Here is a 27212-nt window from a genome sequence, read left to right on the forward strand (position 1 = left end):
GAAGTTTTACCCATTTGGCGTTAAGCCCAACTCTTCATCTTTAAATCATGTATACAAAGTTACCATTCTCTCTCTTTTGACTACTTTATAGGTGTCATCAACATTGTTATTTCTTCTTAGGGATCATGTTCTTTTGGTGTGTTCAATAAAAAAGTGGCACTGGGCATAACGGTTAGGAGCATGGGGCTCCTTCCTACATGTTAGGATTTTCTACCACAGAAACCAAGAAATAAACTGAAAAACTTCCAGAACTAATAAAAGAGGTTAATAGAGTTCAGTAGAGTGGGAAGTTATAAAATAAATATGTAGATATCAATAGCTTTTTTTCATACCAAAAAAAATCAGTTAGAGTATATGATGGAAAAAATTCTCTTCACAATAGCAACTAAAGTAATAAAATATCTGTGAATAAAGTTACCGAGATATCTGCAAGATCTATATATTTAAGAAACCACAAAATTCTGTTGAGGGGTGTAAAGGAAGACTTGAAAGATGGAGAGATATATCAAGTTCCTGGATGAGAAAACTCAATAGGATAAAAATATAAATCTGTCCAAGTTAATTTATATATTTAATGTTTCCAAAAATATTTCAGTGAGTTGGGGCCTGGCACAGTGGCTTACACCTATAATCCCAGCACTTTGGGAGGCTGAGACAGAAGGATCGCTTAAGGCTAGGGGTTCAAGGCCAGTCCAGGCAACATATTGAGGTACTCTCTCTTCAAAAAAAAAAAAAAACAATTGCCAGGTGTGGTAGCATGCTCCTGTGCACCTGTAGTGGCACATGCCTATAGTTCTAGCTACTTGGGAAGCTGAAGCAGGAGGATCACTTGAGTCCAGGAGGTCAATGTTGCAGTGAGCTATGATCACACATACTGCACTCCAGCCTGGGTAAGAGAGTGAGTCTCTTTAAAATTCAGTGAGTTATGTTGTATGGGACTCAAAAATTGATTCTAGAGTGCCTCCAGAAGAACAAACTTATGAAAATAGAAATGAAATAGAATAGAATAGAAATAGAATACAAAATAGAAATGAAATCTAGGAAATAAGGGAAGATTTGCCTTCCCAGATGTGTAAATGTATTATAAAGCTTCAATAATCAAATTATGTAGCGATGATGTCCAGATAAACAGATCAATGAAAAAGATTGGAAAGGCCAGAAAAGACCCAGGATTATCATCTAAGGTAAAGTGTTGTTTCACACCAGTGTGCAGTATGGATTATTAAGAAAATAATGGCATGACAATAAGCTTCTGTTTTGGGGGAAAAAGTCAATACCAAATGTTGAAACCATAAAGCCAAGATTGAGAGATTAAATGAAATAAAAGTCAAAATTGTCTATATTCTGTATTCTCTATAAATGAAGCCAAATTGACTAAAAGATTGTCAAAGCTCTTTATTATATGTGAAGGGCTTCTTTTAAAAGTCCACAAAAAAGGTCGGGAGTGGTGGCTCATGCCTGTAATCCCAGCACTTTACGAGACTTTGGTGGATGGATTGCTTGAGCCCAGGAGTCTGAGACCAGCCTGGGCAACATGGCAAAACCCCGTCTCTACCAGAAAAAAAAAAGAAAGATAAAAGTTAGTTGGGCATGGTGGCACACGTCCGTAGTCCCAACTACTCAGGGGGCTGACAGGCAGAGGTTGCAATGAGCTGTAGTTGCACACTCCAGTGTGCACGCCAGCCTGGGTGACAGAGCGAGACCCTGTCTCAGAAAAAAAAAAAAAAAAAAAATCCAGAAAGGATAAACATATTATGAGAGAAATTGGTAAAGGGCAAATTGGGCAATTTGAAAAACAGAAATACAAATAAATGGTCATTAAACATGAAGAAGTAGTAAACTTCACTACTAAGCAAAGAAATGCAAATTAAATACTGACATATTGGTTTTTAAACATCTATCAGACTGTCAAAGATCAAAGAGAACGATGATATCCAGGGGTGGTTTGGGTGTGGATTTAAATTGCTATTAATTTTCTAGAGAGAAATTTGGCAGTAGCAGAGAAATGTCTTTTAAAAATCCCCTTTGATCTAGGACTTCTTCTAAAGGAAAAATATGAATAAGAACTTTCACAAGATTGTTGCGTATAACTGCAAAAAAAAAAAAAAAAGAAAAAAAGATAAATTATGTATTTTCACACAGTGAAAAACCATGGAGTTATTAAAAATTCAGATGCTGATGCACATTTATAGTATGGAAAGGCATTTATTCTATGCTTGTTAATTATAAAAGCAAGCTACAAAATAGTATACTGTGTGTACAATAAGCTTCTGTTTTTTGGGGAAAAGCTCAACACCAAATGTTGAAACCACAAAACCAAGATTGAGAGATTAAATGAAATAAAAGGAAAAAGTTTCTATATTCTGTAATCTCTATACAGAATATGGAGTGTACTATATATACTTATCATTTCCTTTTGGGGTGTATGTGTACTTACAAATATATATATTTATAAATTATAGATATAAATATATTTAGGTTTATGTACACATGTATATTTACATAAGAATAAGCTGGGAAAGCGACATATTAAAATACTAAGTAGATTCTGGTTGATTTAAATTTTTTCACTTCCATTTATCTGAATTTCTAATTTCGTTCTGTATTTCTATTTACTTGTATAATAAAAAACATTAAAAAGAGCAAGGGGCCGGGTGCAGTAGCTCATGCCTGCCTGTAATCCCAGCACTTTGGGAGGTTGAGACAGGCAAATCGCCTGAGATCAGGAGTTCGAGACCAGCCTGACCAACATGGTGAAACCCAGTGTTGATGAAAGAATCAAACTCTGTAAAATATTTTAAGAGATTTATTCTGAGCCACATGTGACTGACCATGGCCTCAGGAGGTCCTGAGAACATGTGCCCAAAGTGGTTGGGGTACAGCTTGGTTTTATATATTTTAGAAAGGCATGAGGCATCAATCAAATACATTTAAGAAATACATTGGTTTGGTTCAGAAAGGCGGGACAACTCAAACGGGGGTTGGGGAGTGGGTAGGGGGCTTCCAGGCTATAGGTAAATTTAAACATTTTCCGATTGACAATCAGTTGAATTTATCCGAAGACCTGGGATCAACAGAAAGGAAATGCTCAGGCTAAGGTAAAGGACTGTGGAGACCAAGTTTTATTGTGCAGAGGAAGCTCTTAGACAGCAGACTTCAGAGAGAGCAGGTTGTAAAATGTTTCTTATTGGACCTAAAAGTGTGTTTGGCTCTTTGTTGATTATTTCCTGGATCTGGAAAGGAAGGAAGGAAAACAAGGGAAAAGGGGATTCTCTATAGAATGTGAATTTTTCCCACAAGAGACTTTGCAGGGCAGTTTCAAGGTACGGCAAGGAAATATATTTTGGGGTTAAATATTTCAGTTTTCTTCCTTGTTATGCCACAGTCAGATTGGAAAGTAAGTCACGATATACAGGGTGAAATAAAACCCATTAGATGAGAATTTATGGTTTTAGGGCATGACTCCCCCGACCTCTTAGATAGGAATTTGGGCAAGATAAAAAAAAAATCAGAGCTTGTCCTCACCTGTCTTTACTAAAAATACAAAAAATAATTAGCCAGGCATGGTGGTGCTGTACATGTAGTCCCAGCTACTCTGGAGACTGAGGCAGGAAAATCCCTTGAACCTGGGAGGTGGAGGCTGCAGAGCCGAGATTGCGCCACTGCACTCCAGCCTGGGCGACAGAGCAAAGCTCCGTCTCAAAAAAAAAAAAAAAAAAAGAGCAAAGACATTTTGGCATTAGAGAAATCTTAGCCCTGTCACCTGTTGGCTTCAGACATTTGGCAAATGGATTAATCTCTGTAAGCCTCAGTTTCCATCTCTTTAGTGAGAGAGGGAGACCTACCTCACTTGGTTATACCAAAGGTCACATACACTCGGTTAATAGTAGTTTTATAGCTAGAGACGAACATGTAAAGCAGTTTTTGTTTCACTTCAGCTTTTGTAGATTCTCTTAGATCGACTCTACATTTATTATTATTTTTTCTCCCTGGGGGTTTAGAGGTGGAGGCTTCAAAGAAACAAGCAGAACTTGATAGAAAGGCAATGGACGAGCTTCTGAGAGAAAGGGACATACTAAATAAGGTGAGTGTGTTACAGTCACACTGGTAAATAAATGTCTTTCTTCAGCACTGTAATATCTGGCTATAACCAGTTGGATGGGAAAAGAAAACTCCAAGGCAAACAGAAGTGGATTAGAATAAATAATAGTGCTTAATTTTCCTCTAAGCCGCTGCCTACAGTCTACCATTCACTGGCTATGAATTGCAATTGCATTATCACCTGAGAACACAAAAAGACTTTGGGGAATTAGCATATAAGCCAGGAGGAGATTTTAGAGTGTTTTGTGGATTCTTGTTTTCATTGCTGGTGTGCTACTTGGCATCCTAAGCAGTTAATCAACATTTGTGAATTTAATATCTATAATCGACAACTTTTGCTAATCCAAACATTACAAGTGAATGCTAACTGAATTTTAACTCTGAGGTGTTAGGTGTAGGAATGGCAGGTCTAAGCTTTCCTCCATCTTTTCAGGGTTGTTGTAAGTTTTGGTTTTGTTTTCTGTCCTTATCTTGTCAGACCTTCCAGCTCAGTGTGGTCCAAAGCTAAGGGAGGGGTTATGGGAGCTTGAAGGCAGAGATCTGAAGATTCTCCATTAAATGTAGGACCCCTCCTTTTTCCTATCCCACTTCCTGAAGATTTTTTCCATTGACAGTCACTTTTAGGAGTTTAACTACAGGGATTTAGGGTAAATTTTCCTGCTCAAGGATTTCTTCCAGGGAGGAAGCAACCACAGGCCAGGTGTGGATGGTGGGAGGGTTGTGGGGGATGGTGGCAGGGTGCTTCTATAATAGCCGTGTGGCTTTCGACCAAGACAGTTTCATCTCATCAAAGCAGAAACGGTCTGTATTTGTTCATTCTGACTTTCATTATTTCTTTGGGTTTCCCAGAATCAAACAAATGTTAACAAAATACACTATACTTTAGCCTAAAATAGACTATTCAGGGAATCTCAGGAATTGGTAGATTAGATCTTCACATGCTAATCACTTTTAAAGAAAATCACTGAAGTGGTTTTTTTCTTGGACAGTCTTGGAAATTGCTTTTTATTTTATACGTTTGTACATATAAACAATAATGTTGGATTTAGATTTTTAAATTTATATTCAACACGCATTTAATCCATTTGTATTTTATATGTACTGATAAACAACCAATATGTTTTCTGCCATGATAAGACATGTAGCACAATAGTAATTTTACATTTATTTGTTAATTTGATTAATGTCCATTCTTCCTTTGGGGCAGGGTATACTTTTGTATTTTTTATTTCCTGGCCTTTGTATTCTTAGTGCCTAGCACAGCACCCGACTCTGCAGGTATGCAATGAACTTTAATTGATAATACATTCTTTCCCCATTGACTCAGTTGAAATGCCACCTTCATCCAAAGAATGAGTGACATGGTTTTGACAGGTAGCAACATGAATATATTTTGATTCTTTTAGTGTCATGTGGAAATGGCTTTATCTTTTATAGAACAAATGTTTAACCCAATACCTGAAAAAAAAGTTGATCTTTTCTGTTTTCTACATTGTCACCCAATCAACATTTAATAGGCATTTTACCTGATTATTGTCCAGCAGTTTTCAGATCTATCTGTTGTTCTATGTTGGTTAGAGATTTGAGAAAGAACTCTAAAGTGCCTCATGGAACTCACGGATACAGCTGGGCCTCAGGAACCCATTGGAAACTGGCCTGGCATTCTTGGGACGAAAGCATCTCTCTCTGCCAGTTGACTTCCTGAGTTTTTGCTCCATTCTTCTTTCAATGAAGACTGTCACTGTCTCTCTCTGTTTTCCAGTCCATATGACAAAAAATGACTGTCACCAATATCTCCCAAGGTTACATCTTCTACTGAGTTGCACAAATCTAAAGGCCCTATTTCAGAAGTCCTGGGGAAGGGTCATTTGATCCATTCAGTTGCGGTTAAAGAGGTGAATCCTTTTGCATGAGCGTGGCTGCCAGATTGCACTACTACTCATTCTGTGTTTCAGGGAAACTTGGGCAGCCAACCCAAGATATTTCCTTTTCAGCATCAGAAATCTCCAGTGCAACTTAAAATAAGAAAAATGTAGATGCCTGGGTCCTATCCCAGACCAACTGAATCAGAAACTCTGGAGTTGGAACATGAACATCTGCATTTTTTTAAAAAACTGGGTTAATTGTTTTTGTTGTGGTTAAATACGCACAATACAAAATTTACCATTAGTGACATTTAGTACATTCACAGTGTTGGGCAACTGTCATCACAATCTAGTTCCACAATCTTGTCCCCCCAGAAGAAGAAACCCTGTACCTGTTCAGCAGCCAGTGTCTATCCCCCCTCCTCCCACCCCTGGCAACTACTAATCTGCTTTCAGTTTTTATGGATTTGACTGTCCTGGATATTTATACGAACGGAATCGTACACTAGTGAACTTTAGTGTCTGGCATGTTTCATTCAGAACAGTGTTTTCAAAGTTCATCCACTGTTGTAGCATGCATCTGTACTTCATTCCTTTTTATGGCTGAATGCTATTCCACTGTGTGGATATGCTGTATTTTGCTTACCTGTTTATCAGTTGATGAACATTTGGATTGTGTCTATCTTTTGGCTCTTGCGAATTATTTTACTGTGAATACTCATGTACAAGTTTTTGCTTTCATTTGTTTTGAGTATATATTCAGGAGTGAAATTGTTGGGTCACACGTTAATTCTAGGTATCTGCATTTTTATTAAGCTGCTTTTTATCTTCCTTTGTAATCAAAGCTCAAGTTATATGATTAGGTTCAGTTCTAACCTCACAAGAGAAAGGCAAGAGCTAGATTGGAGGTTAAAGGCATGGACTCTGGGGTTAGCCAGCCATGGATTCAAATCTTTGCTCTGCCACTTCCCCATTGTATGAACTTGTAGGCAAGTAGCTTAACTCTTCAGTCTCAGTTTCCTACCTCTAAAATGGGGCAATATGGGGCCTATTTCTTGGGGATGTTGTGGTTGCTTAGTGTATTTATATGTGTGTTTAAAGTCCCTTGTGCAAAATTAGCATAATAAACTCTTAATAAGCTGTAAGGAACATGATCATTTTTATTCATCCAAAAGACAAGCTATCTAATTATGTTAGATATGAGGCAGAGGGTAAACTTAACCCCAAATCCTCAAACATTATGAGTAATATGACTGCTTTGTGCCCTTATTTTTAGAACATGCTTAAGGCAGTCAATGCGACCCAGAAGCAGACTGACTTGGTAAAGCTCCATGAACAAGCCAAGAGGAACCTGGAGGAAGAAATCCAGAACTACAAGGATGAGGCTCAGAAGCAGAGAAAGATCATCTTTCATCTGGAAAAGGAGCGTGACCGGTACATCAACCAAGCCAGTGACCTTACGCAAAAGGTAAGCCGCTCAGTGATGTTGTGGGTGGAGCAAAGGCACATTCCTTCCTCTGCATTTCTGATGGTCACAAACTGTTGCAAAGAGAATTTATTCAGATTTCTGCTTTTAATTTGTGTGAAGATTTGGTAAGAATGATGTGGACAAAATATAAGCTGTTTCTGAGCTGATCCTGGGCCACATTGTGAAAAGGACAATGTTTATGCTTGTTGCTCTCTCATTTCTACTTTCCAGGGCCCTCTTCCAACTTCTGGGTTCTCTCTCTTCTCTGTTGCCCTGCTGTGCAGCATCCCTGGGCTGGTACCAGGGCTGCCAGCATCATCATCTCTCAACTCTTCAGTCTCCACACCCACCCACCATCTGGCACTGATTTTGTCTCCTCAGAGAAAGGACCCCAACTTGACGTTAGGAGAAAAGCATCTAATTAAATGACCACAAGTTAAGATGTGAGTGACTACTGCATCTGCTAGGTGTGTCACAATTTCAAAGAGCATTTTTTTATTCTCAAACGATTGTGAACTCCTGCAATCCCAGCGCTTTGGAAGCTGAGGCAGGATGATTGCTTGAGGCCGGGAGGTCACAAGTAGCCTAGGCAACATGTCAAGACCCTATTTCTACCAAAATATAATAAAATAAACTAAAAAGGAAAAAAAAAAAAAACTATTGTGAGCTGGGCGTGATGGCTCACATCGGTAATCCCAGCACTCTGGGAGGCCAAGGGGATGGATAGCTTGAGGCCAGGAGTTTGAGACTGGCCTGGACAGCACGGTGAAACCCTGTCTCTACAAAAAATACAAAAATTAGTCGGGCATGGTAGTGTGCTCCTATGGTCCCAACTACTTGGAGAGCTGAGTTGGGAGGAACACTTGAACCTGGGAGGTGGAGGCTACAGTGAGCTGTGGTTGTAGCACTGCACTCCAGCCTGGGTGACAGAGTGAGACCCTGTCTCAAAACAAGCAAACAAACAAACAAACAAACAACCACTGGAGGAAATCCACACATTGGGGAGCTGAGTTCTAGATCTCTGCTTCTTATAAACTGCTTAGGAGAGAGAAGGCTCAAGGGTATATGTCTCCAAGAATGGCTTCGGAGATTTGGATTTCATTTTAGCCAGCTGTCTTAGTGCATCGCCTGTATGAAGCATGAGTAGTTACAATAGTACTCTCTTTAATGCATTCATAGATGGCATAGAGCAGTGGTCTATGGGGTGGGAGGCTGGGAAATGGAGAAAAGTTTTAGTTATGAGGCTGATTAGAAAGTTTGGAAGAAAAGGCTCATTTAATCACCTTTTCTCCCCCTAGCAAGATGTGATCTGTTATGCAAGGTAAGCCCTCTCTTTTTCTCCTCAATGAAATTCAGGTTACGTTCTGCAGTGCTTACTAATGCTCTTGCATGCTTAAATTTTTTGTTTTTTTGGAGTGAAATGTCAAAAAAGGTGATAAAGGGACAGCCAATATTTGTATTACAGAAATAAAGAAAGTGGGAAACAAGCTTTACTAATAGGAAATCAGCTTCTTTCCACTTAGACTCAATCTGCCATGCAGATGATTTGGGAAGGGCTGCTGGAGAAGCACAGTGCCTTGGCTTTGTCTAGCTCTGCAGGACAGTGATCCCCAATGGATTCTCACACCCCTAATTGGGAGTCATTGGAGTAGAGCATATTTCTTTTCTGACTTAACCATGTAAGAAGTTCCACTGATTGATTTACTGACTCTGAGGACTTGTCAGTTTAGGCCCTGGTATTCTCGAGCTTGGACTCGCACATTAGCTTCTGTATTCACCAGTTTATTGCACAAATAACCTTCAAACATTAGTGGTTCACAGCAATAAAGATCTATGTTTTGCTCACATAACTGGCCTTTGCAGGTCAGCTGCATCCCTCCTTTTTGTCCTCTTCTTTCCAGGCTGACTCTGTCAGGATGCCCTGGCCTCTGGACAAAGGGAAAGGGTGGAAACAGTGGACCCTCAGAGCACTTCCGAGCCTCTGCTGACAAGGGAAGGGCACAGATCCTACCCACTCATATTCCACTGGCCAACCAAGTCACAGGGCTGTGCCAGGCATCCTGGGCCGGAGTGTGGTCCTCCTTAGGGAGAGGCCCTGCAGGGTGAGGTAGCAAATGTATTTGAACATATAATGTCATCTGTTGCAGCTTCCAGTTTCTTCTTCCTGATAAGCAATTTCTCTCCATTCCCAGGTGCCATCACACCGCCATCAGAGCTAACTCTTAAAAATTCCAGTGTGATTTTATTATTACTCTGGATATAAACCTCTATCACCTCTCCCTGGGGCAGGGCTTCCTAACATTTTTCACATCACAGCATATGTAAAAAATTACATGTTGATACGGTTTAGCTCTGTGTCTCCACCCAAATCTCATCTTGAATTGTAATCCCCATGTGTCGAGGGAGGGAGGTAATTGGATCATGGAGTTTTCCCCAAGCTGTGCTCATGATGGTGAGTGAGTTCTCATGTGAACTGTTGGTTTTATAAGTGTTTAGAAGTTCCTCCTTCATTCTTCCTTTTCCTGGTGACTTGTGAAGAAGATGCCTGCTTCCCCTTCCACCATGATCGTAAGTTTCCTGAGGCTTCCCCAGCCAGCGGAACTGGGAGTCAGTTAAACCTCTTTTCTTTATGTTTACCCAGTCACAGGGAAGTTCTTTGTAGCAGTTTGAAAATGGACTAATACACATGTCAGTGGCACATGGGAATAAGGAGATGAGGCTATTTGGGGCTGAAGGAACCAATCCAGGGATGCCAGCTGCCCAGGTCCCACCTGGCCAGCCTGTGGGTAGAGTAAAATCAGTGTTTTAGCACACATCTGAAACCCATGCAAGGCACAGCAGTTGGGATACTGGATACTCTGCATTAATGGAATAGAGTCCAAGCTCTTTGTTCTCTGTGGAAAGTTGTGTCCTTTCTCTGCATGGCACATTCCTATTCACCCTTCAAGACCTAACTCAAAAGCTCAGGTCAAGCTTCCTCTGATTCCTTATGGGCAGAGCTTGTCACTTTGTACTTTATGGATTTGTTAATGTCTCTGGAAGGATGATTATCAATCTATAGTGTAATTATTTGTTTGCATATTTGTTTTATCCACTTTATAGTGAGCTTTTGGGGGCAAGGACTTTATTTCATTCATTTCTTTATTTCTAGCATCCTGGCACATGAGAGACACCAAAAAAGTATTTGTTAAACAAATGGATAGACGATAAGCGGTAAAAAGAATGCTACCACTGATTTTAATATAGGATTGTATATTTTTCTTGGCTTCCTCGTAAAAGAGAGATTCAGATATCAAGTTTTGTTGTTAACTGTTTTTCACAAGTTCTGATATATAACCGCACATAATGTCTTACCTAAATAATTTGAACACAAGTTCTTAAAATATTACTTATCACCTACAATTTTTCTGTGTCTTGCTTAACCCCTGACAGCATATATCAGTTGCTACGCAACTTGTGCATCTCTGGACTTCTTAAGAATATGTATGTCTCTTTGTCCCCTTCTCATATTTCTTTCTTTCTTTACTGTCCAACACACACACACACACACACACACACACACACACCCTCATTCTCACAAACAAAAAGCTCCCTTATGTGCATTCTGTTTGTAGGGTATTGAGAAATAATATCAAAGGCTGGGGAAGATGTCATGAAACTGACATTTTCATCTACTTCTAAAGTGAGTATACATTGTTCCAAGTTTATCTATCTTTTATCCAGATAAAATTTCCTTTTTAAGAAAAACTGAATCTAATGAAAAATAAGAAATGGAGAGATTTATATGAAAGAATATTTTTTCAAAACATAATTTATAATAATGAGAACTAGGAATCAGCCCCCAAAAAGGTTAAATAAATCATGCTACATTTATTTGACATAGTATTATGTGGCTGTTAAAATCATGTGCTTGCAAATTATTTTTAAAGATGGGAACATGTTTCTAATATGAATCTGAGAAAGATAACGTACAATTATTTGTAGAGTTTGTCTCCAGTTTTTTCTGTGTGCATACAAAAAGGATTGGAGACATACGTAATTTGGCCCCTCCAATATCACTAAAGAATATTAGAAATTGGGAGGTGGACTGGGGCTTGGCATGTCACTGTGTTTCCAGCTGTAGATTTGAAAGTGGATCTGCCACCACCCTAGGGTACTAAGAGTTGGGGAAAGGTAAACCCCTTCACCTTAGTGGCATTGTTCTTAGGTTGCGGTAAATCCTGTCTTGCTCAAGAATGAATAAAGAAAAAAGCAGCCTAATGGAGGCTTGGGAAAACATGCCTGAGAACGAGAGAAAGAGAATGGCTTCTAGGAGCCCCAGGGTAAAGGTCTGGCTCTGAAAATTCTTCTGTGGCAAGATCTTTAGGTTGAACCCTTTGAAATCGTCTTTTTTTTTTTTTTTTTTTGGTAAATAAGAAACAATTGACTATCAGCGATTTCATAAGGTTCTTAACCTAATAGAAAAAAATGCAAAGAAAAGGTTTGGCTTCCTTCAAAGAGTGTAAATATGTAAAATCTGGTGCCAAGTCTCCACTTGTGGGAGGAACAGTCTTTGTTTAGCAAAATACCTTGATACTTGCCTTGGTTTGAAAGGTGAGGCTCCGTGAACCAGAGTGAAACACAGTCATGTGAGAAAAGTAACAGGAAGTGGGAAAGGAGGAGTGGGTGGTGAGCAGGAAATGGGGAGAAGATGGGGAAGAATGGGAGAGGAGGACACACAACATCAGCATCAAGGCAGTAGGCTGGGCGCTGCTGGAAGTGAGGAGTTCCCAGAGATAGGAATGATGGAGGAATTGCAGAAAACAGTGATGTCCAATATTTGATTTTAAGTTCCTCAAACCTCTGGTGACAAATCTACTACATCAATCCTACAGTTGTGATTGCACTTTGGGGGCACAGGCATGGGGTGGTGAGGATGTGAAGTGACACATCCCAGAAAAAGGACAGTATGTGCAAGAGACAAGATGCGCCCGAGAATCTAGAAAGCTATGGCAACAGCAAACCGGAGCCACAGCAAGTAGAAGAAATGCAATTCCTCCAAGAATTCTTGGAGATATTAGAGGGTTTGGGGGCTTCCCAGCACACAGAATGGAAAGTCTAGACTTGTTGTTGTTGTAAAGGACAAGGTGACCCCAGTAGGATACAGGACTATCACCTGAGTTAAATCCAACATGGCGTTACCTCTAGGGAAAAGCAAAGATGAAATAAAAAGAAAGAGTTGGACAAAATAAGGATCAATTGTATAAAAACTAAAAAACAAAAAATGACAACAAAAAAATGGCAGATTTAAAATCCACACCAAAGTTAGTAAAGAACAGAATTGATGTTGTGGAAAACGGAATCAGGCCAGGTGTGGTGGCTCATACCTGTAATCTTAGCACTTTGGGAGGCTAAGGCAGGAGGATCCTTTGAGGCCAGGCTGGGCAACATGGGAGACCCGGTCTCTACAAAAATGATCATAGAGAAGATAAGAGAGAAGAGGACAGAGAATAGAAACCAGCCTACAGAGAGTTGGTTTCTGATTATGGAAATGAGCCCCTAGTCAAGGATGTAGTGTGAAAATATTTTCTGGAGATGAAGAAAGAATTGCACAGGCTGACCATGTTCCAGGCAAAATCAGTGACAGGAGACTCTCCATAGACTTGCCCAAGAGGAAAGTCCTTTTGTGTGTGTGTGTTTCATCTACAATAATGAAAAGTTCTCTGTGAGAATTTACGCAAGAGGAAAAAACAGATAGATACCTAGTTACCCTTTTTTGTTTTAACAAGAAAATGAGTGGAAGGAGCCATATTAACATATTAATAGTGGTTATCTTTGGGTGATAAGGATACAAATTGTTTTAATTTGCTCCTTTTTTGCTTTTTTTTTTTTTTTTTTTTGTATTTTTTAAGCTATTCTAAAATGGATAGGCTGGGCATGGTGGCTCATGCCTGTAATCCCAGCACTTTGGGAGACCGAGGTGGGTGGATCACCTGAGGTCAGGAGTTCAAGTCCAGCCTGGCCAACATGGTGAAACCCCGTTTCTATTTAAAACACAAAAATTAGCTGGGTGTGGTAGTGGGCATCTATAATCCCTGCTACTTGGGAGGCTGAGGCAAGAGAATCGCTTGAACCTAGGAGGTGAGGTTGCAGTAAGCTGAGATTGTGCCATTGCACTCCAGCCTGGGTGACAAGAGTGAAACGCCATCTTAAAAAAATAAATAATAAATAAAAATAAGAAAAAGTAAAATGGATATGTATTACTTTAGTATCTTGATTTAAAAAAGAAATAATATTAGTAACCTTGCCTTTCCTTCAGGGACCAAATAAAATTCCGCCTTTCCCAAGAAGATTTACTAAAAGTGGTGTCTAATTCCTCTGTACTTGGTTCCCCTCTGGCCTGTGTGCACATAACTGTTATTTGCATATGTCTGCCTCATTCTAAACACTGGCTTCTTGGGGGCAAGTCTTATTCAATTTTGAGTTCTTCATATTACTTATTTACTAAGTAAATACTCAAATATTTTTTGAACTAAGAATGAATGGAAAGCTTAATTGGACATCTGAGTTAACTAGTTAGAGGCTCGCTTTTAAGTATCTGTATCAAGTTATTTTCTAATAATATATTTACTTATAACTATGAGTCTGCCCTTCCTTTAAATTCATGTGAAACATGTTACCATGATGGACGATTTTATCTGAATTATCATTGGCATTTTTAGCTGTGAGTGACTTCCAGGCCTGATCTCTTCTTCCTTCTGAGCTGCAAAACAGAATCAACATTTGCCAACAACATTTGCCTTCTTGTTCTTTCTTGCTTAGAGAAAGAAAAGTGAACTCAGAGATGCTGAACTCCTACATTATATTGTATTCATTTAACTTGGCATTTGCCAGTGAGAAAGAAGATCCCCTTTTGTGCCTGAACTGGATGACTCAGAATCCCAAACCTTTTCCTATGTGTTTGTCTCTGTCAACACTTGCAATAATAATAGTGCATGATAAATAGCCACAACATCTCAGTAGGATACAAAAACAAGCACTTATTTCTTATTCACACACCTGCAGTTGATAGAGGTTCAGCTGACCTAACCTGGGCTTGCCTGGACTTGGTTCTGGGATGTGGGTTGGGCTCAGTTCTGGACCACATGTTTCTTATCCTCCATGTACATGTTCTTCTCATGGGGAAAGGAAGGAGAACAAGAGACAAAGTCACGCATACAAGCACATTTCATGTCTACTTGTCTAATATTCTGACCTCCCATTGGCTATAGGGAGTCACATGGCCAAGGCTAACATCAGCAGCAAGGGAAATGCACTTCTCTCTTTAGGTTGTGGGACAAGGGGAGAGAATGAACATTTGTTAAACCATAAGATAGCCTACCCCAGGATTGTAGCACTTTTTATCCTCGTGGTTTTCCTTTGCTGCACTCTAAATTTCACTATTCAGGTAAATTGAGAGGCATGAGAAACGGCAGGCATGGTAAGTTGTGGTCTACCATATTTCCTGCTTTCTGAACTTTTGCATGTTCTAGGTAAAACCATTCCTAGTAAATTATTAAATCTGCTGAGCATTTTTCCCATGATGCACTTGCCTCATTTTAGGATCTCCCACCTTTTTCATTTCCAATATTAAACTTCTGGCAGTCACCTCCCAGACATTTGATATGCCAAAAAACATTCTTTTGCAACAAAACCCTACCAACAAATTTCCTAGCTCTTTGCTCATTTGCCTATAACAGTGTCAAGCAAAGCTCTTCAGGACAGAGGTTCCAGGAAATGAATAATAATGTGCTTTCAAGGACTTAATGCAAGCAAAGAAACCAAAAATTCATTAAGGAAATATTGTCCACTAGATAGGTATCTTCATAATGAAATAAAGCTGCTATTTCTTTGATGTTAATTTGAATTTTATACAGAGCCTCTGTAATTGAGCAGAACCCTGGAGAGAGGAATCAAGGGAACACAAATTATAAGCTTTTTGTGTCATAATAGAACAAGCATACTTCGTATCATTACTTTTCCTGCAGAACAGGATTTGATTCGGAGGAAAATCAAATTAACTTTTTAAAGTACTAGTATTATGTAACATGACGTAATGTAAACTATCATAATAACCTGTTAACATTTATTAAATGATTAAATTATTATATGCTAAGTACTTGTATGATGGCACAGGTGTATATTCTCTCACTTAAATCCTCATAATAGCCCTGTGAGATAGATATTATTATATCCCACATTCATAATATAATATGTTATAAAAATTAATCAAAGCCATAGATATGCCTCTCTAAATTCAAGATAGAGGGTAAAATAACAAGGCAAGAAAAATAGGGAAGACTCAACATTTCACTGGCCGGGGCACGTAGTTGTTTTCTATTTTTGCAGAGTGAGTTTTTCAGTTTCATTATGAAGGTAAAAGCATTGTCAGCATTGAGACCATTGACATCAAGTCAGAAAAACTTATTTGAGAAGTTTATTGTACTGATATTTCATCAAATGTACGTTAAGGGGTTCCAAATGCAATGACCTACTTTCTAATCCCACCTTGGTCTATATGATGTTTTGGCTATGCTGCAGTTTTCCTGTACACGTTATTGATTTCTATCTCACTCTTATTTCTATCGGCAGGTTGTTTTAACAGAAAAAGAAAAGGTAGGAGTAGGTTATAAACTGAGGTTGTACTTCTGTCATGCCCTGTAAGCATTTTCTGGACTCCTCTGAAGCCTAGGAGTGCCAGGAGCTCCAATTCACTGACTGTAATAAAACTTTCTATATTTGGATGTGATTTATCTCATGAGTTGGTTTGAGGTATCTCAAAGTGTATATTAATTAAGCTCCAGCCCCACAGCTGGCAGCCTGTGTCTCTGACACACCACTTCTAACAGGGGCAGCTTGCTGACAAGAGGTTTGGCTACACTTAACACCCATGTTCTTTATGAATTTTCAGGATTTGAACTTCTGCATGACTTTGGCCTGAATGATTTCCATAAAAATAAACTGTGTCCCAACACTTAGAAATATATTGCTTGTAAATTGTCTTTTCCCCTAGTTTCAATATTTGTGAATCCCTTTTATCTTCTTGGTGTCCTGATGGGTTCTTATTACTCCAGCTTCAAGAATCCAGAAGCAAGTTTGTGACTTTTGTGCACTGTTGTGTGCAGAAAGATGGACCATGCTAGTTGGATGCTCAAAAAAGAGATGCCCCTGGCTACCTCCTTTCTCTGTGGCATTATTCTGCCTGTGCAAAGAATTATTCTTGTTCTAACATCTCTCAAAGTGACTGAACAAACTATTTTTTTCCTTTCTCTAACGTGCTGCTTGATATTCTGAATGCTGATGATGCTGTTGAAAGTATTTTCAATCTATTAAGCATTAACCTTTCAGTCTTAGGTTTTCCCATAACACTTGGTGCATATCTCAGTTTACTAGTTATATCCATTCCTTGATTATCCATTCTGTGGTGAAGTCACTCCCTACAAGTGAACTTGAGGATAGGGAATGTGTCTTATTCTTCTTTCTATCACACATACTTTTACAGTGCCTGCCATAGCTAGGTAGGTCCTCAGTACCTGTTCATTGAGTGAATGAATAAATGGGGGAGTGAATGAATGAGTGAACAGAAATGTACTCCATTCACTTTATGAAACTAGCAGAAACCTTGAGACTAAAAAAGAACTGAAAAGAAAGATATAGGCCTAGATCACTTGGGAAAACACATTCAGAATCCTAAATGAAATTCCAGGAAACCAAATTCAACAGTACATTAAAAGAATCATCCAGTATGACCAAAAAGGGTTTATCCTGAAGCTGCAAGGATAGTTTTCTATTAAGAAAGCTCTTGCTGGTGGTGTGGAAATGTAAAGTGTTACAGCCATTTTGGAAAGCAATCTAGCAATATCTATTAAAGTTGAAAATATGTATGTCCTTTGAGCCAGCTATTCCACCCCTGGGAATCCATCCACAGAAATAAAAGCACAAGTGCATGAGAATACACATACAAAAATGTTTCTTGTAGGATGGTTCAGAGTGGCAAAAACGTGGAAACAAAGTTAATGCCCATCAGTGGAGAAGGATTAAATTATGATGGCACACCCACGCTATAGGATATTATGCAACCTTTAAAAAGAATGAATTACAGTGATAATTTCTACAAGGTATTATTTGATGATAAAAAGCAAAATGCATAAGAGTAGTTATAAGATCCCATTGGGTTAAAAAATAAAAACAAACCTCAACAAGCAAAACAGAAAACAAATCTGTGTAGTTCTCTATTTACTCATTGAATAACTTTGTAAATATTACTTATTTTGATCTGTTTCTTTCTTTGTAAAATTGGAGGCAATAACAGTACATATCTTAGAGGATTTTTGAGAGATTAAAGGAGCTAATACATGTAAAATGTCAGGTACACAGAAAGTAACTGATGAATATTAGCTATTATTGTTAGGTTATAGACATGAATAGAATATGCAGAATCCAATGAAAAATATGGAAGAATACATAGTAGATTGTTAACCTACTTTTGTTTTGTGTAGAAGAGAGGCTGATGTTGGAGAAAGAAAGTTCAAGTAAATAAGGAAAATAAATGTATATTTCACATTTATGAATTTATTTTAAATTGTGGCACATGGAACTATATTATAAATAAATTGAAAAATCTGTTACTAGGTTTATCAAATCAATTGACCCAATAAGAAAGAATAATACAAAATTATATACATTGAAAGACATTTACTAAAATTCAATCCCATCCCTCCTTAAGCACCTGTAAAAAAATTTTGAAAGGTGCTTATTTAAATATGTAAAGGATAAATATTTAAAATAATAGCCATCATTAACTCTGATGGGGAAAGAATAGAACTGGGCTTCTCATTTACGTATTTTCTGGGATAGTAATTCTGCAAGTGGAAAAAAATGGATTCTTGTAAGTGCAATAATTTGGGAACATGTTGCTCACAAGTAGCCCACACCTGAGTCATGGTGAATTTCAGGATGGCAGAAGTGTAAGAGGTCCTTTTCCACCTTTCGTTCTAGGTAAACTGTCACTTCCTCAGAGACATGGGCCCAGAGACATGGCCCTATTTCTTCATGTGTGTCCCCTTTTCCTCCATGCTCTGTCACATTGCTCTGTGTCCTCCCATTGCAACCATTAATTAAGGGAACACCAAGAAACACAGCGAAATTTTCTTAAGAATTTTCTCCTTATGTGCTCTAGCTGTTATTTACACTGTAGTTTCCTTGATTTAATCAGATTTCTTCGTGAACATTTTTCTTCTTAAGAACTTTTTAAAGAAGTTTATCTTTAAAAAGTCAATCTCTGTGGACATTGCAGCGGAGAGTCATGATGACGTCATTGCTACTGTGTGCATGGCTTGTTGAGAGGTATTGACTCATGGTGGAATTTCAGGTGTTGGTTTTTCATACTTGCAAAAATGGGGCAGTAGTTCTTGCATCCCATCTTTCCTGGAAGTATTTTGTGCACAAAAGAATGCATTTTTACAGAGTCCTTTTCAGTTCCCCTGATGGAGTGAGTTTGACATTGGCAAGATAGTGTCATGATTGCTATCAAAGTTCAAAGACCGTTTTTCTTTCTCATGGTTAACTCTGTAAGCAGCCAGTGTGGCCAAACAGCTAGGTTATCTCTTATCTTTCTTAGTGCTTTGTGTTAAGATCCATTTAAGCCTGTGACTATTTTTTTTTCCCCCTTTTTCGGGGGTAGGGTGGTCAGGAGAGGTTTTCAGAATTGAAAGAATTTCTTCTGTTTTTTTCTTTCTTGTGATCACAGAATAACTGTGTTAAGCCTTTATACTTGAGCAGAACTCTAGTATAGATAAAATGTATGTTTGCCCCTAATCAGTTGGGCTGAATTTCTGTGTCATACTGCAGTGATTATAGCCACTGTCAGATTTTCTGATTACTGGCATCTCTATCAGCCACCCTTAGATAAAAAACTCCATTTGTCCTGAATCAGTAAGCACAGGTGGGCTATTTAACCATTTTCATATACTTCTTTCTTCTCCAGGTCCTTATGAACATGGAAGACATAAAAGTTCGTGAAACGCAGATTTTTGACTACAGGAAAAAAATAGCTGAATCAGAGATTAAATTAAAACAGCAACAGAACCTGTATGAAGCTGTGAGATCAGACAGGAATCTGTATAGCAAAAATCTGGTTGAGGCTCAGGTAAATAATATATTTATGTCCTTACATTTTGATTTATTTTCACCCTGCATTTAAAACAGTTTCTGTTACCCTAATGGCAGAATTTAGAATAGATGAAAAAAAAATCTCATGGAATTCACCTGAAAAGAAGATCATTTTATGCAAAACTATCAGGTTATTTGAAATAGAAATGATACATCTTAATAGGATGTGGAGATCATGGTTCTACTTATAATTATTATGTAGAATTACTATTCTTGTCTTTCTACTTTTTTTTTTTTTGAGGCGGAGTCTCACTCTGTCACCCAGGCTGGAGTGCAATGACATGATCTCAGCTCACTGAAACCTCCACCTCCCGGGTTCAAGTGATTCTCCTGCCTTGGCCTTCCGAGTAGCTGGAATTACAGGCGCATACCACCATGCCTGGCTAATTTTTGTATTTTTAGTAGAGACAGGGTTTTCACCATGTTGGCCAGGCTGGTCTCAAACTCCTGACCTCAAACAATCCACCTGCCTTGGCCTCCCAAAGTGCTGGGAATATAGGCATGAGCCACTATGCCCGGTTGTCTTTCTAATTTTTAAAACTGCTAATAGCTACCATGACTCAGAGGGCAGCAGCATACTCTTTTGAATTCCAGAGCTTCACTTCAAAATCTTTTAGTTATATGTTTGTTGTGCTTCCAATTCCTTTCATAAAAGGAGGAATAAGGTGTGTGTGTGATGTTCATTATGCATATTTTGTGTGTATCTCATGAGAATATTTTGAGAGTTAATACTATATACTATAAAGTACTTTGAAGTCGATGGGCACTAGAGACAAAGGATTAGCCCAGTTGTAATTGATCAAGAGACCATTATTTTGAGAGAGCGTCCCTTAAGAGCTCTTAAATATATATTGAACTTCCATAGGGACGATGATGTCTAGTTCACTTTCAAACATTTCTCCTTCCATTTTGTTAGGATGAAATAACAGAAATGAAGAGAAAGTTAAAGATTATGACCCATCAGGTAGATCAGCTGAAAGAAGAAATCTCTGCCAAAGAGTCTGCACTTGTGAAGCTGCACCTGGAACAGCAGCGAATAGAAAAGGAAAAGGAAACATTGAAGGTACTGACCTCATAGTAAAAGCAAAGGACCAATAGTTCATCAGCCTACCTAGGCAACCTCCAGTCTCACTGAAGGTAGCGAGGGGCAGGGAGAACAACCACGTCTGCCTGTGGTCACTGTTGCTAGTTATCCAAACCAAGCAAACATGGCACCCGGAGGATGAGCTTTACCATCTCTTGTTCAGGGCTCCTTACAGGTAGTGTTGCTAGGTAGAATGGGGAAAGGGAGTAGTGGAGATGCACACACACCCCTTTCATTTATGCAGGCTATCATACATCAGTGGGAGAGAACCTAGCAGGTCAGCAGTGCCAAGAAGTCCTTGAACTTGCATGCCTGCTACAATCCCTCTGCATTCACAACCAAGTCCAACCATTGTGCTCACACTCAACCCTCCCAAACTCCTCCCTGAGCCTTCTATAGGTGATGCTTTGTACCTCTGTTTTTTACTTCGTGTACTGTGACTTTTCTATCTGCAGTCTTATCAACTGGGTGATAGAGCTCTGTTCTCACTTGGTTTACCCTTGTCCAGGTTTGTAGTTCACTTTACCTCTGTGGGTCTAAGAACTTTGCAGCTGCTCTTCCAGAGATCATCTCTGTCTCCATATATCTTACTAAGACATACCCTTTAAAATCTACTAATTTAGAATATTCTATGTCTACTAACATAAGGACCCTTTCCAAGAATACAAAGCAAATAATTATGCCATTTTAAATCCTCTAACCAAATATGTTTTACTATACACTTCACTAAACTTAGTGTATTTTTCTTTTTCCTATCTAATCCAATAGGTTTCCCTTCCAATCCATTTGACCAAGGATTAAAAAAGAAACTTCTAAGAAAATAATGCCAGTTTTGTTATGAAAATATATGTGCAGAATGCTCATGGGTTCTTAAGAGCTACTTGCAGAAACTGTTTACAACAAATTAGAGACTGGGTACCTTGGTTTCTGCACATATTAGCTTTCAAAGATAGTCAGTGTCTTGAAAATGTATATCTAGTGTTGGGCAGGTTCAATGCCATATTTCCTAGATTCTAAGATACCATAGATTGAAATAGGCACTCTCAGTTTAATAATGAGTTTTGTCAAGTTAATGATAGGTTTTCATGGAAATAGAACTACTACATTAAATTAACTTAAAGCTCATTTTGTTTGAGACGATTAAACTGTAACAAAAGTGAATGTACAAAAAAGGATATTGTAACTGATGTATTTACCTGTCTCAGACATTCATCTCCGCCACTCTATCTTATGATAGAAAAAGAATAGAAGATTCTGCATTAAATGTTTTTTATGTATAAAGAAATATACATATATTTTCTAAAACTGGAAAATGTTCTGCACTTTGCCCTTATACTCCTTGTTTGAAACCAGAGTTTTATAGAAAACGGTTTGTTCCACTGTGGAGCTTGTAGTGGGATAGGGTTTATTTATTGCTGAATGAATCAGAAGAAACTTATTTTTTTTTCCAAATTTTCTTTTTTTTAATTTGTTATTATACTTTAAGTTCTAGGGTACATGTGCACAACGTGCAGGTTTGTTACATATGTATACTTGTGCCCTGTTGGTGTGCTGCACCCATCAACTCGTCAGCACCCATCAACTCGTCATTTACATCAGGTATAACTCCCAATGCAGTCCCTCCCCCCACCGCCCCATAATAGACCCCGGTGTGTGATGTTCCCCTTCCCAAGTCCAAGTGATCTCATTGTTCAATTCCCACTTATGAGTGAGAACATGTGGTGTTTGGTTTTCTGTTCTTGCAATAGTTCGCTGAGAATGATGGTTTCCAGCTGCATCCATGTCCCTACAAAGGACACAAGCTCATCCTTTTTTATGGCTGCATAGTATTCAATAGTGTATATGTGCCACATTTTCTTAATCCAGTCTGTCACTGATGGACATTTGGGTTGATTCCAAGTCCTGTCTCTTATACACATCTAGATGTGTATAAGAGACAGTGGTGTGGGTGTCCTTTCTGTTTGTTAGTTTTCCTTCTACCAGTCAGGACCCTCAGCTGTAGGTCTGTTGGAGATTGCTTGAGGTCCACTCCAGACCCTGTTTGCCTGGGTATCAGCAGCAGAGGCTGCAGAAGATAGAATATTGCTGAACAGCGAGTGATCCTGTCTGATTGTTCCTCTGGAAGCTTAGTCTCAGGGGTGTACCCCACCGTGTGTGGTGTGGGGTGTCGGTCTGCACCTAGTGGGGGATGTCTCCCAGTTAGGCTACTCAGGGGTCAGGGACCCACTTGAGCAGGCAGTCTGTCTGTTCTCAGATCTCAGCCTCCGTGTTGGGAGATCCACTGCTCTCTTCAAAGCTGTCAGACAGGGTCATTTGCATCTGCAGAGCTTTCTGCTACTTTTTGTTTAGCTGTGTGCTGTCCCCAGAGATGGAGTCTACAGAGACAGGCAGGCCTCCTTGAGCTGCTGTGGGCTCCACCCAGTTCGAGCTTCCTGGCGGCTTTGTTTACCTACTTAAGCCTCAGCAATGGCAGGCACCCCTCCCCCAGCCTTGCTACTGCCTTGCAGTTAGATCGCAGACTGCTGTGCTAGCAATGAGGGAGGCTCCGTGGGCGTGGGACCCTCCCAGCCAGGTGTGGGATATAATCTCCTGGTGTGCCATTTGCTAAGACCCTTGGTAAAGCGCAGTATGAGGGTGGGAGTTACCTGATTTTCCAGGTGTTGTGTGTCTCAGTTTCCCTGGCTAGGAAAAGGGATTCCCTTCCCCCTTGCGCTTCCCAGGTGAGGCGATGCCTCGCCCTGCTTCAGGTCTCGCTGGTCGGGCTGCACCAGCTGACCAGCACCAATTGTCCAGCACTCCCCAGTGAGATGAACCCGGTACCTCAGTTGAAACTGCAGAAATCACCCATCTTCTGTGTTGCTCGTACTGGGAGCTGGAGACTGGAGCTGTTCCTATTCGGCCATCTTGCTCCGGGACCTCAAGAAACTTATTTTAAACATTGCTTCACCCATGAGCGTTATGGACTATGTTAGCAAGGCTCAGTGTAATCCATTTGGTGCATCATCTCTTTCCCTTTAAAGGATGGCATTAGGTCTCATCTCTTACTTTCCCTGTAATACTCTATTCAAAAGATGAATTATTACCCCATAATGGGGTCCAAGTTGGAACTAATGTCATTCTACAAAATCCTGCTTTAGAACAAATGTCCTATACAAAATATCAATTATTCCTAATTCCTCGGAGTTTGACTTTAGCTAATATTTGTTTCATTTATGGCCTCTGCCATCAGGTGTCTACACATGAAGCTCCAAAGAAACATCATAATAAAATAAAATACAGGGCAATTGAGTCCTGTATTATTTGGACCTGGGCCAGCAGATTTGGCAGCTGGTGAACATGAAGGATGATTAAAAGGCTCCTGCTCCAGAGACTGCTCCAAATGGAGAATCCCAAGTCTGGATGGCTTTGGGTCATCGATTATAGGAAGATGATTGCTTTGGACTTACTGTGGAACTAGGATGCCCTTTCTCCCCACATTTCCCATGAAGGCAAGAATGAGGAGCAAAGACAGAGGCCTCCTTGATTTATTATTTGAGGCTATCCAAGGTGACTTGCAGTGGTGCTCCGACTGGATAATTTTGGCCTATCATTAAGCCCGTTTGACATTCTCTAGAAAAATATGACAGCTCAAATGTTGAGTTTTAGCCTCTTGACTTTTTTAGCCTAAGAATGAATCACATTTCACACAGGTCCCTGGATTTTATGCATCTAAAGTCTGCCAACCAAAACCCTGAGGGAAAGGGCAGATTTTCTAGTAACTTTGCTCCAGGAGACATTTATCTTATTATTGCGAGTTGTACAAAGCTACGTGGGTACATAATCTCTCCTGGAGGGGCAAGCCCTTGCCTACTAGGTAGCCTGTGAGATACCCTTGGACAGGACAACCCAATTTACGAATTTTCCAAGCTGATAGGCAAACGACTATCTTTAGTAGGTCATCCTCATCTTCATTCATCCCCTTCAGCAGACAAATCTTGTCCTTCCATGTTTCTTTTACTTTTTCTGTTGCTACCAGCCTCCACTGATGCCTGAGGATCCTGTACACTGTCAGCACATTATGGTTATGACAGGATGTCAGTAGTTCTCTGTAGACGTTGCTGTGTCTGCATTCATCTGCCCATTGTGTCCCAGGCTTGTTTCATCAGCACTGAAGGAGCCATCTCATTTGGAGTGTCTGCCTTCCAGTCCTAACAAGCCCCCGCTTCTGTCTTGTCTCTTTCCAATCATCCCACATGTATCTGACAGCCCTTTGATTCTTGGTGAATAATTCATCAGCAGATTCTCTGTGTCCAGAGCTCAGCACCACATTAGGGCCTGGCTTCAGGGCACCATATTCTTTTACTTAGTGGACTCTGTAGCTCACCATGGATGGGGAGCTGTCATCCATGTGAGACAGAGAGAGAGAGAGAGCCTAATTATTCTCATGGCTAGAAGACTTCAGGTGGTACTATTTGCTTTGCTAGATTTAAACAGATAATTTCTATGAAACTCATGTAGAGATCATGTATGAATGGGAGAAATTCTGCAAGTATGACTCTTGAGATATGATTTATGCCCATAGCCAAATCTGGTTACAGATAATCCATAATGCCTATTGCAAAATGGTATAATTGTGGAAGTGGTGAGTAAAGGCTGTGTCTTGCCATCTCATTACAACTTCATACCACCAGTAACACTTGGATAGGTGCAGAAACCTCAGGTCCCACCTAGGGCATTATTTGATGAGCTTTTGAATGCATAGTGGTTGTTGCCATCCGTCCTGAGTGAGATGGCTCAGATTTATAACTGCTAAATGCATTAGACCCAAGGTATTTTGTTGATGTTAACATTTGCTGCCAACATCTAATGACACATCTTGTTTACAGCCCGTACATTTATGACATAAAGAGACCACTCAGAATTTTGATATATTATGAAAAAAGTATGCAGTAATGCCAAATGCACGAGTGGTTTTACATTTCAGACAGATACTTTTACACACTGTTGATTGCATTTTAATATAACAGGGGTTTCATTTTGTTCTGCTGATGGATTCTGATCAGCTCTTGTCACTTAAGAACAGGGAAGTGAATGTTGCACATCTGGGAAAATAAAAGTTTTATTAAAGAAAGCATGAGCCAAACAGGTATTTTATTGCTGTCTTTGCTGTCACCTTAAATGATTATAGAAAAAGAAAGGCTGGTTCTTCGCTCTCTTTCCTAACAGACAATCCCCCCAAGTGGTAAATACTAGATGAGATCTTTTCTCAATAAGTATTTCCTTTTGCTTATCCCTAGACCAAAACATGTTTCATGAAATGAACAAACAAAATGTCATAAAAGAAACCCTTGGTTTTATAGTAACTGGTTGCATTCAGTTTGTGACATTACACATCTGTTACGAGGTACACAGTGTCTTTTACTGTTTGGATAAGTCTGAGGTGTAGAATTAATGACTTCTGGTTTTCATGGGGCAGGGACAGACCCTAACTAAAACTGGGTTGGTTCAAAGGCACTTTATGAGGTTTCCATCATCTGGGTGTCATTTCTAGGTAGGCGGGGGTCCAAATACTTACTTGAAGGAAAAAATTATTACTCTTTTACTGACATTTGCCAACTTGCAAGCCATTGACAAGTTGAAACCTTAATATTATCTTGTCATCTCCCTTGTGATTCCAGCATGAGGGAAAGCAGAGCTCTTCCTCCTCATTTGCTTCTTCTTGTTCTGACCTGGTCTGTGATATCCCTCATCCATCCCAGTTGGGCATGGAACCTCTCAAATGCATATTCTTCTTTCCTGTAACATACGTAACTTTGGTTCCCCCACTGCATGCCCTACATAGTGCCTGGCACACAAGGCCTTTCCCTGTCTACCTTAGCTGTTTGTGAGCCTTACCTCCAGCTATTCCTTACCTAGCTCTCTAATTCAGCCATATTGGCTGTTTCACTATCTGGTGAACACACCAGGTACTTTATAGTTTGCATGCCTTTGTTCTCACAAGCCTGACTGCTGAATGCCCTGCTCTCACAACACATACCCCTCCATGTTGGCAATATCTGTCAACTGCCAGTGACCTGACTGGTTCTTCCCTCTAAACCCCAGGCAGAAATATAAACACCTTTATGTGTATACCCATGTCCTTTTCACATAGATAGATAGCATTTTCACACTGTTGTTGGTTGTTCATCATCTTCAATGGATGGTGAATCCCTCAAGTCTTGCTTATCTTCTATATTTAATTTGAAACTCTTGGGTGGTGACAGTAGAAGGAGCAAAGGCTTTCGAATCAAAAGATCTGGGTTGGAATCTCAATCTGCTATTTAATAGCTCCATGACCTTGGGCAAGTTACTTGCTTTTGTCTCTGTAATTGCATCAAATGGAGACAGGAGTAGCTACGCAAATGCCTAGTGTCATGCCTGGGATATGGTAGGTCACAAACAAACTTGTGGAATAGAAGTGAATGTGCACTTTGATGAGACAAATTGTCCTGCTGAAACTTAACAGTCCATAGCACCCTTTCTCCAT

The 27212-nt window shown here is 39.5% G+C and overlaps 1 protein-coding gene across 1 annotated transcript in view; it reads left to right on the forward strand.

The window, feature by feature from the left end:
- The window catches only part of CFAP58 (cilia and flagella associated protein 58), a 106402-nt gene that overhangs the window by 21179 nt on the left and 58011 nt on the right, over positions 1 to 27212 (forward strand). Inside the window, exons 8-11 of the mRNA XM_011977520.1 lie at positions 4002 to 4084; positions 7243 to 7434; positions 19439 to 19600; positions 20540 to 20686. Of these exons, the coding sequence (XP_011832910.1) occupies positions 4002 to 4084; positions 7243 to 7434; positions 19439 to 19600; positions 20540 to 20686 (584 nt within the window). The remainder of the gene's footprint in view (positions 1 to 4001; positions 4085 to 7242; positions 7435 to 19438; positions 19601 to 20539; positions 20687 to 27212) is intronic.

The sequence above is a fragment of the Mandrillus leucophaeus genome, unplaced genomic scaffold (assembly GCF_000951045.1).
Source record: "Mandrillus leucophaeus isolate KB7577 unplaced genomic scaffold, Mleu.le_1.0 Scaffold18, whole genome shotgun sequence".
Classification (NCBI taxonomy): Eukaryota; Metazoa; Chordata; class Mammalia; order Primates; family Cercopithecidae; genus Mandrillus; species Mandrillus leucophaeus.